Below are 9,224 nucleotides of genomic sequence, written 5' to 3' on the forward strand. Positions count from 1 at the left end.
GCACAGTTACACGGCATATGCTATGCCCTAATATGATATTAGAAGATGTATCAGTATTTAACATTGTTGTGCAGGTGTTATGCAAATCTATGATATAAAAAAAATAAAAATAAGAAATATATATATATATATATATATATATTAGCAGTACTTGATACCTGATTAATACAATCATGAAATAATGTCAAAAACTAAGTCCATGACTCCTATAGTTTATCTGAAAGGGCTGGTGATGAAGCCTGGAGTTTTCCATTGTTTGCTTTGTATCCAAGAGAAAACTGCATTGTTGCAAAATGATCTGTCTTCGTTCTATGATGCAAAAATAAGCTATCTATAATCATATTTCATTTCATGAAATTTTCTACCTCTAAAAATCAAGTACAGGATACCTAAATATCAGGTAGATAATTTATCCAATCAAGAGATAGATTTTGTAACCTGTCGTATGCATATGGATTTGGATTTGGATATGATTTGAACAAGGGCAAAGTTATGGCTAGTTTAGTTCCTCACCATTGCTGCACATGACATGTAGGGTTATAATGCCGCAGCAGGTCACTATGCCTAATTTAAACCCAAAAAAACAACTAACTAGTTACCAAATCTCTTGTAATAATATGACATCTATGGTGCAATCAATGGATAATAAATTACAATTTCAAGAGTGACATCTATGGTAAAATGCAAGTAGGGCACTGGGCCTTTTATCAGCCAAAAAATAAGAATTATCCCCAGGTCAGCTATCCAATATGAGAAACAGCTGCATAGTTCCATATAATTTAAAACAGCATTTGAAGAAACAAGAACTCGGTAGTTAAACCATACCTTGTCAAGATGAACCTATGACATTATCTTTCCGATGTAATCCTGGTCTGGTAACCACCAACCCTTTCATATAAACCTGTTTCCCTAACTAGGGACTCCTGGACTCGTTCAGAATATCCATAAATATTTTCACATCATCTGGATTCATCATATTATTGTTGTCAAACACCAAACAAATAAAAATGTGCAATCACAATGGGGCAGCACAAGAATACCAGCCAAATTTAATTTACACCTGAATTAGAATGTGTGGTTAATCTGATAAAACAAGTGTGAATCAGTCATGGATGATATCAAATTAATATTCTTATGGTATTTCAACGTGACTATATATAACGACTGACTGGTCTATCCATTACCACAACCTTATTTTCCCCTTTTTAGGGAAGAAAAGAAAAAGAATGAAAATCATAAATTTCATACTTGAATAAATCATTACAGGTGCATTCCTCTCTGTAATAGTACAACCAATTGATAAAATAATTTAAAGTGAGGAATGAGGTTTTGGTTTGGAGGACATGACAGAGAGCTTTCTGACAAGTAAAGACATGGAACTCAAGGCCACCTCCAGCATTTCTTGTGAACAACCTGGTTTCACAATCTTCTCCACCTGTGGAAGGGCATGCATGCCAAACTCAGTCAATCCATAGGAGGATTAATCTACTAAATCTCTAGCATTTCTTGATCTTCTACAACTAACAAAAGAGAGTGTGCAAAATATTTAAATTGCTCTAAGCCAAGATATTGACCATAAAAATTATTCACTACTGGGCTACACCTCTATGGATTGAATGGTTAGTTCATCTTGATTATCATATTACTTGGAAAAAGTTATTGTAACATTGCATTTATGGTGGTTTATTAAGTTTCATAATAACATGAATTGAATGGGTAGTTTATCTTGGTTGTTAACTTAACATGAAGTCATTATTTCATATGACATAGTAATATACATTTAGAACCCCACGGAAGGCCCAAATGAATCATTATGTTTTCATGCGAGTCTCCAAGACCTATAAATAATAAGTATTTCTTCGTAGACTTGCAAGCTATGTAGCACAAAGATAAACATGGGATATAGACACGATATAACATGGATACACACCAACTTGTAGAATCCTAAAACAGTAGGACATGGCCATGACATGTCACATGAACACAGTCATATATAAATATAAATATAAATATAAATATTTATTTCTAGAAATCTATTGAATAAGACAATTATGAATCCTCAACAAAGTATTAACCTTTATCTAAGCGTCACATAATTTAAAAGATGAAGCTATGTGAATATAATAAAGATTATTAATTATATATGCTTCAACTCTCCTGTCAGGATAATTATAATTTTCACCTATATGAAAAGTGTTCATACATGCTTAACTTGTGGCAACTATATGGTAAAGTCTTGAAGAAGAAAAGTTTGGACACTTTGAAGGTGTGTTCACATCGTTTCGAAGATTGTAGAGCATGACTATTTTTAGATATGTTTGTGATATATAAGAATTGTATTAGAGAATGTAAGGTATGAGTCGCCAAATGTCCGAGGTATTTCAACAAAGTGTATGTTGAAAATAACGAAATTTATTTTTGAATTATAGACACGTTTATTAAGTATTGGACATGTGTCCAGGAGTGTCTGTTAAGTGTCCATGTCGTACACATGTCCGACACGGACATGGCACCTTCATTGAAGTATAGCATTTACTCATTTAGCCAAAAAGCCTTTAATGCTTATGATCTACTCAGTTGAAATAGAAAATGTGTAATCTATCATATGGCACAGGTTTGATTTGAGAATAACTTATTGGTCAAATTCCAGCAAGACAAGTTCTCAAGGTGAACTGTGTGGATGGTTGCTTGGTTCTCTCCCATTCACATGGTATCAAAGGTTAATGTGCTAGTTAGCCACTAGGCCTCATATCAACCTGGAAACAATAATTTCTATTGTCTTCTTGGCTTCTATGCAGAGGCTCGGATATGGCACAACTGTGTACCATGGCCTATATCGAACACAAAGTAAAACTGAAAGTAAGGAAAGAGATGTGAAGAAGGGAGAATTTGGTAGTTGAAGCTCTACCAAGTCAAGATAGACCTGCAAATCCTTTATCTTCTCAATGTAGTCATCTCCTTGTGAACATGAACTAATTGCCTTCCTAAGAGTGTCTGGTTCCTTAAATGGGGATGACTCCGTATTGTGGTAGATAGCGTCCGTCAAAAGTTCATCATCTTGATTCAGCATACTGTTATGAAACACTAAACAAATAAATTTGCAGCTATAAAGGCAAGATAATGATACCCATAAAACCAAATATACACCAGAAATGTGCATCAATCTAATAAATGAACAGCCATTACCCATTGTGGTCATCGGTAAGCGGGGTGCTAGAAAGCTTTGGCGTTATTTGCACAAAGCGGTTGCTTTCAGGAGTCAAACTCGCGTTCTCACGCTTGACTACCCAAGCATTTTACCAGCACCAAACAATGGTCCCGTGTCAATCTAATAAATGAGTCAACACTAAATTAAGGATAGCGAGTTTCTCATATTATTTTTCAATTCTGTTATTAAGGAAAATGTTCACGTTCTATCATTTTGCTTTAAGAATTTTCATTCATTTCCCTCTTTATTTTATGCAATCAAACCAAGAATTAGTGTTCCCACAACAATGAAATCATAAATTTTCAATATCCCTTTTCATTTCAATCAGGATAGAGCAAAGACAAAGTTTGAATTGACAATAGAAACAAATTAAAGCTGATGTAGTCATGTTGATGTACACCCTGAACAAGTTCCACGCAGCAGTTTGTAAGAAGAAATGAGGGCAAAGCTTAAGATCAAGCACAAAATAATATTGACAAACTGAAGCGAAGAGAATACGAAAAGAATAATAATTACTCTTAAAAATAATAGAAAAAACAAAGTTCATAAATTTGTAGAATGTGATAACCACTTGAAAACATAATAACATAAATGTATATGGGAGTTTGGGGGACCTTTGCACAAGAAGCGGTATCAAAAAGCAGCATTTAAGAAACCATACATCTTTAGTAACTTGTTTATATCACATTATATTCATTACCAGAGAAAAGTGGAGTGACTGGTTTTGGAATTTAATATCCTCTTAAGGAACCATTATGTGCTACAATTTTAGGGTATTATTCTCCACTCATGCAATTATATTGTGTTCAAGATCTGTAAGTAAAACAGTAAATTTAAAGTTTATCAATGATGTGTTCAATAAAGTATTGAAGCCAACTAAAGAGCCAAAAAAAACCCTATTTTGACATTTGAAAGATGAAAAATATGGATACAACTTTGTGAATGAATATTGGTCCTTCTATTACACAAGAATTCTTTAGTTCATAATCGAAGTAAAACATCATCTCTGACAATTAAAAAGATGGCATACACTGTAATAATAAAGGACAAAATGGCATTATGCAGGTGAAGATTTATTGTAAAAATGAATTAGCTCAAAATTACACGTTATTCTTCAAAATATATGACTTAATTACAATGGACTCTCTGCTTTTTATGTAAAAAGAATGTATAATAAGATGGTAAAGGAATCAACAATCATTTTTTTTTTTTGATAAGTGAATCAACAATCATTTTGAACCTCAATGTTGAATGTCCATCAATGAGATGAGCTGAGACCCTGCTTGGTGTTGTTGTTACATGAATTAGTGGTTGTATATATTTAAGAGGAAGTGATTGACGATCTGACACGGCATTCGGTACATCTAGCATATCAGTGATCTCACCAAATTCAACTTTCACAGCTGATCCCTGATAAAAAGTTACCAAGACAAACAAATAAATATATATAGATGTAAAAGAAGCAAGAGAATAGCATTGAGTTCTTTCGATGATAAAAATAAAAAATGACTTCATGTTAACGGTATGCATTCAATAGACTGACAAGGACCGCAATTGTGTTATTAAAAGAAAAATATCTATCATTTCGTTTGTGCCCTTCAGCGTCACTAGTCCTTCTCCACGCTACTCTATCAATTTTGAGTTTGATAGCATAGAATCGATGCATTGGAATTGAAATTGAAGGAAAACATTTAAAGTCTGAACTAATTTTCCTCCCATTCCAATTCAAAGACAACCATTCCACGCTCCCAAACATACCTTGAGGGTCATTAGTCATTACATTATAAGAAATGACAATATTCTCACAATTCTTCTGGATGTTCTTCTTCCCTTTGACATGCCCAATTCTTCTGGACTCCTTCTGGTGAATTCAACAAGAACCAATTACAATATACCAGGACTCAGATGATTAGAGATTGAATTTTGTTTTAAGAAAAGGACCTGCTGATATAAATGTCATCTGATAAAATGGGCAAATACAGGGAAAAATTTAGAAATATTACGGCTTTAATCTTGTATATCCATTAGCAGAACAATAAGAAAAAGGGAGTTAAACAGAAATTTTTCAAAATCAATTAAGTTGATCCATCTTCAAGTCTAACTTAAATTTACCAAATTGCACTCCTACAGATTACATGTTGAAAATATTCACTCTGAAATCGCTAAATTACACAGGCACTATCAAAACACTTGGGAGTACTAATGTATTCCTAATTCATTAATTCAATACACATTCCTCGGACTTAATGCGAATAAGCACGTTAATGATAGGTAAAACACAATTATCGGAAGCATATATAAAGCATCACTTAACCGAATGGAACAGATAAAAGGAAAAAACATGTGGGGTAATTACATAGCTACAGAAACATTGAGAAGTGAGAGAAATTTCACCATGCTCAATACCCCCAAAAAAAAAAATCTAGGACATTCAAAGTTCAAACACACAATCAATTACCAATTAAGCGTCCAAATTGAACTGACCCACAAAGAAACACATGCATACGTTTAAACAAATACACACACAGACATCAATATATATATATATGTTGAAATAACTTAAAAATCAAAACAAAGCAACAGACAACAGTAATTGAAGAAAAGACAGAGAGAGTTCAAAGGCAAATACCAGAGTTTCAGCTGCTAGATTATGGGTTTCGAGGGACGAGCTCATTTTCTATCTCGAAAGTGGTAATTGTAAAGCTATGTGATGGTCCGACGGAAGCGACGCACGTGGCTTGCACGCAAGTCCCTCGCTGTGTTTTGTGGTGACTGGTGTGAGTGAGGAAGATGGGGATAGAGGGACCTGAAAATGGGCCTGTTAGTGGTTTAACCTTGATCCAAATTTTGAGCCCAATCCATGTTTTGTAAAATATAGGAAAAGGTATGTCGATTTTTTCAATTAGGCCCATTATTGTATACAAATTGCGGAGTATATTAGTATTGGGTTTGAAACTTTTAGTTCATTTAAGTGAGTTTAGAATACTCAAATTTTGGTTGAAATTTTTAAATATGATAAAAACAATTCGGAAAATTACATAAGAACAAGAACTATTTATCATAATTTATCATTGTTTATAAGTCCCTATTTAAGGAATTTTTTTTTTTTTTTTGAATTAAGTAAATACTCACCCACACATTTAGATTTGTCCATTATACCACTCGAACCGCTTAAAGGTCAATGAAATATATTTTACTCTTAAGATCAATTTATAATTTATATATAATTACAACTGTCTAATTATTCTCATTTACTACTATATTTCAAAGTAAAAAGTTAAAAACAAAAACGGTTGTTCATATAGTTATCTTTATTCCCTAATCTTCATAACCTTTTCTTTTCTTTTCTTTTCTGCTCCTTCAAGTAGGTAAATCACACATTCTCATTTGTATTCTTGTGAAATCAAACTCTCAATACTTCTTTTAAGAGGAGATTACAGTTAAAATGTATTAAGGGTGTGATTGCTGCATGGAATGGAAAGTCTTGGAATTGAAATTTGAGAAAATATTAGTTTAATTTTCTTAGTTGTTTTTTTAAAATTCCACCTATTACAATTCCATTCAACCAAACACACATTAAAAGAACAAGATCTCAGAACCATTAGTCTCAAATTGAACTATTTGATTTATTCCAAAACATGTGTTTTTGCACATGATTATAAGTGTTTGTGGAAATTACTCTTTAATTAAAATAAATTTAATACACCCAAAGCAAGATTTTTCCAAATCTAGTGACTTTAATAATACTACTGTTCATGTAAACTTCAAGTTTGATTATTAAAAATGTTTCGGTTTTCTAAACTCTTGGAAGTTGCAACAAACATGACACCATAGTATAATTTAAACCATTTTTTTTTTTTTTTTTTTTTTTTTTTTTTAACTCAAACTTGTTTCTTGGGTTAGCTGTATGTATTCTCCTTCTTAGCTACCTTTCATTCTAAACAAGGGTAATGCCTTATAATATGTTCACTTGGTTATGATCCTATGCAGAAGCCTCCATGTTACATACCAAATTGAAGAATAAATTTCCGCCACGTCACAAAATTGACATGACTTGCTCAATATTATACCTACCCTTAGTTGAGAGGAATTATTAAACGGTCATGATCCATTAGATACTTATAGACTAATCCAATGAAAGATAATGTTGAGATTTATTTGTATTATTTTAATACACGATTATTTTTTCAATCTGAAAGTCTAAATCTTACTGATACGCCAATTGTTAATAGATCAGAACCATCTAGTATCCATTTCGCTTTTGCTTAGTGTGGCAAGCCACCATTGATTGAATTAGCCTTGGAAGTGAGGTGCACTCCATATGCTAACACCCCTTCAGCTAACTTGAAGGGTACTTGGGGGTTGATTAATCACTTTCAACAAAAACCCAACCTAACACCATCTTTCATGGTCAATAAATCATCATATCACAGTGAAGAAATGCTAAAGTAAAGCCAACAAAATAAAAAGAAATAGAAGAAAAAAAAGAAGAAAAAATAAAAAGAAAAAGACAAAAAAAAAGAAAAGAAAAGAGAGAGAGAGATAAAAGATGAGAAAGCAAAAGTAAGGCCCAGAGAACATGAATCAGACATATCAACCCCCACCTCATTGCGTCTTCACTTTGCTTCCCTTCCCTTCTAAGCCCCCCTTGGATTCTCTCTCTCTCTTTCTCTCTCCTCTCTCTCTAGGAATACATAGACAGGATCCAGGCTGTAGCAAGTTAATTAATTCTAGTAGCGGTGTGAGACACAGATTGAGCATGGGTTCAGTAGGCAACCAAAACACTTGGGCACCATATGATAGTTACAAGGATTGCTCACAAGGAATCTGCAGCATATATTGTCCACAATGGTGCTACATGATCTTCCCACCTCCCCCTCCATTTGGTCCACCAGATGACGGTGATTCAGGCACCAATTTCTCCCCCCTCATCATAGCAATCATCGGCATCTTGGCCAGCGCTTTCCTCTTGATAAGCTACTACACCATCATCTCCAAGTACTGCAAAAGAAGAGGCGATCAAAGCAACACAAGTGCAGAGCTTGCCGCGAATCGCGACCAAGCCAATCCAGACCAATGGCAGGTGGCTTCAGCTGGTTTGGATGAGACCCTCATCAAGTCCATCAAAGTCTGCAAGTACAAGAAAGGAGAAGGGTTGGTTGAAGGGAGCGAATGCGCGGTTTGTCTCAGTGAGTTTCAAGAAGACGACTCTCTGAGGCTATTGCCAAAGTGCAGCCATGCCTTTCACCTCCCCTGCATTGACACATGGTTGAAGTCCCACTCGAATTGCCCTCTGTGCCGGTCCAACGTTGCACCTACTAATCCACAGCCTTTGCCGGCAGCAAGCTCACAAATTTCTTCGAATCTGAACATCTCTTCCCTCCAAATCCAGCGCCAGAATGATGTGGTTTTGGTGGTTGATGATCAAGAAAGGGGTCGAGAAGAGGTGGTTGTTAGTCTTGGGAGTGATGCTACTCCAAAGACGTCGTTTCGATCCAACAGTGATGTGCAGAATTCTGAAGTGAGAGATCAGAACATAACAGATATTGGGCAATTTGGAAGATCGGTTTCATTAAGCTCATTTTCGAGCAGAGGACAGCTTTCGGTTGCTGACATATTACATTTTAGTGAAGAAGATGAGGATTTGCAAATGGAAGTCTGCCAATTTCCCATTGGCATTGGATCATCCAAAGGAGTAGAGGGAGAACACAGCAACACGAATGATACAATCGACTCGCGATATAGAGATTGATTTTTCAACTGGAGAAGAATTCTAATTTTCCCAGATGAAAACTATATTTATTGTGTAAAAAACAGGAGTCGATTTGATTCTGTAGATTTTATGACTTTTACCCAAACAGAGGATGTGAACTTGGTGAGTTCTTTCCATGAACTGATTTCTAAAAATACTTTTACTGATACCAAGTGTTGTTCAAATTTGTTAGTGATTTGTAGTTGGATTTGAATCTATGACTGAAAAGAAAAATTCAATATCTTCTCTTTATGCCAAAGGAAA

At 34.5% G+C, this 9,224-nt stretch overlaps 2 protein-coding genes across 4 annotated transcripts; one reads left to right on the forward strand and one right to left on the reverse strand.

The window, feature by feature from the left end:
- Window positions 1-1,118: 1,118 nt before the first annotated feature.
- Window positions 1,119-5,993, reverse strand: LOC132299244 (pyrophosphate--fructose 6-phosphate 1-phosphotransferase subunit alpha-like). Of its 3 annotated transcripts, XM_059795751.1 has the most exons (5): window positions 5,838-5,992; window positions 5,015-5,069; window positions 4,449-4,618; window positions 2,909-3,071; window positions 1,119-1,435 (listed from the first exon to the last, which is right to left on the reverse strand). In XM_059795751.1, the coding sequence occupies exons 2-5, from the start codon at window positions 5,045-5,047 to the stop codon at window positions 1,310-1,312; spliced, it is 492 nt and encodes a 163-aa protein (XP_059651734.1). In that variant the 5' UTR covers window positions 5,048-5,069; window positions 5,838-5,992; the 3' UTR covers window positions 1,119-1,309. The 3 variants fall into 3 exon arrangements, with proteins under 3 accessions (XP_059651734.1, XP_059651735.1, XP_059651733.1); XM_059795752.1 differs by lacking the exon at window positions 5,015-5,069 and having other exon boundaries at window positions 2,924-3,071; window positions 5,838-5,993; XM_059795750.1 differs by lacking the exon at window positions 5,015-5,069 and having other exon boundaries at window positions 5,838-5,993.
- Window positions 5,994-7,601: 1,608 nt separating this feature from the next.
- On the forward strand, window positions 7,602-9,224 carry LOC132299246 (RING-H2 finger protein ATL51-like). Its single transcript, XM_059795755.1, has one exon. It carries the CDS (start codon window positions 7,788-7,790, stop codon window positions 8,958-8,960), a length of 1,173 nt encoding a protein of 390 aa, XP_059651738.1. The 5' UTR covers window positions 7,602-7,787; the 3' UTR covers window positions 8,961-9,224.

This window comes from Cornus florida, unplaced genomic scaffold (assembly GCF_030987335.1).
Source record: "Cornus florida cultivar Cherokee Brave unplaced genomic scaffold, ASM3098733v1 CherokeeBrave_3.0.0_Hap2_Chr03, whole genome shotgun sequence".
In the NCBI taxonomy this organism is placed as follows: Eukaryota; Viridiplantae; Streptophyta; class Magnoliopsida; order Cornales; family Cornaceae; genus Cornus; species Cornus florida.

Coding starts and splice junctions, on each gene's coding strand:
- LOC132299244 (XM_059795750.1), bottom strand. CDS start 5,882: ATGAGCTCGTCCCTCGAAACCCATAATCTAGCAGCTGAAACTCTG. Junction 3,072..4,448: donor GATGGACATTCAACATTGAG/GTTCAAAATGAT, acceptor GTTTCATAACAG/TATGCTGAATCAAGATGATG. Junction 1,436..2,908: donor TGCAGGTCTATCTTGACTTG/GTAGAGCTTCAA, acceptor GCCCTTCCACAG/GTGGAGAAGATTGTGAAACC.
- LOC132299246 (XM_059795755.1), top strand. CDS start 7,788: ATGAATCAGACATATCAACCCCCACCTCATTGCGTCTTCACTTTGCTT.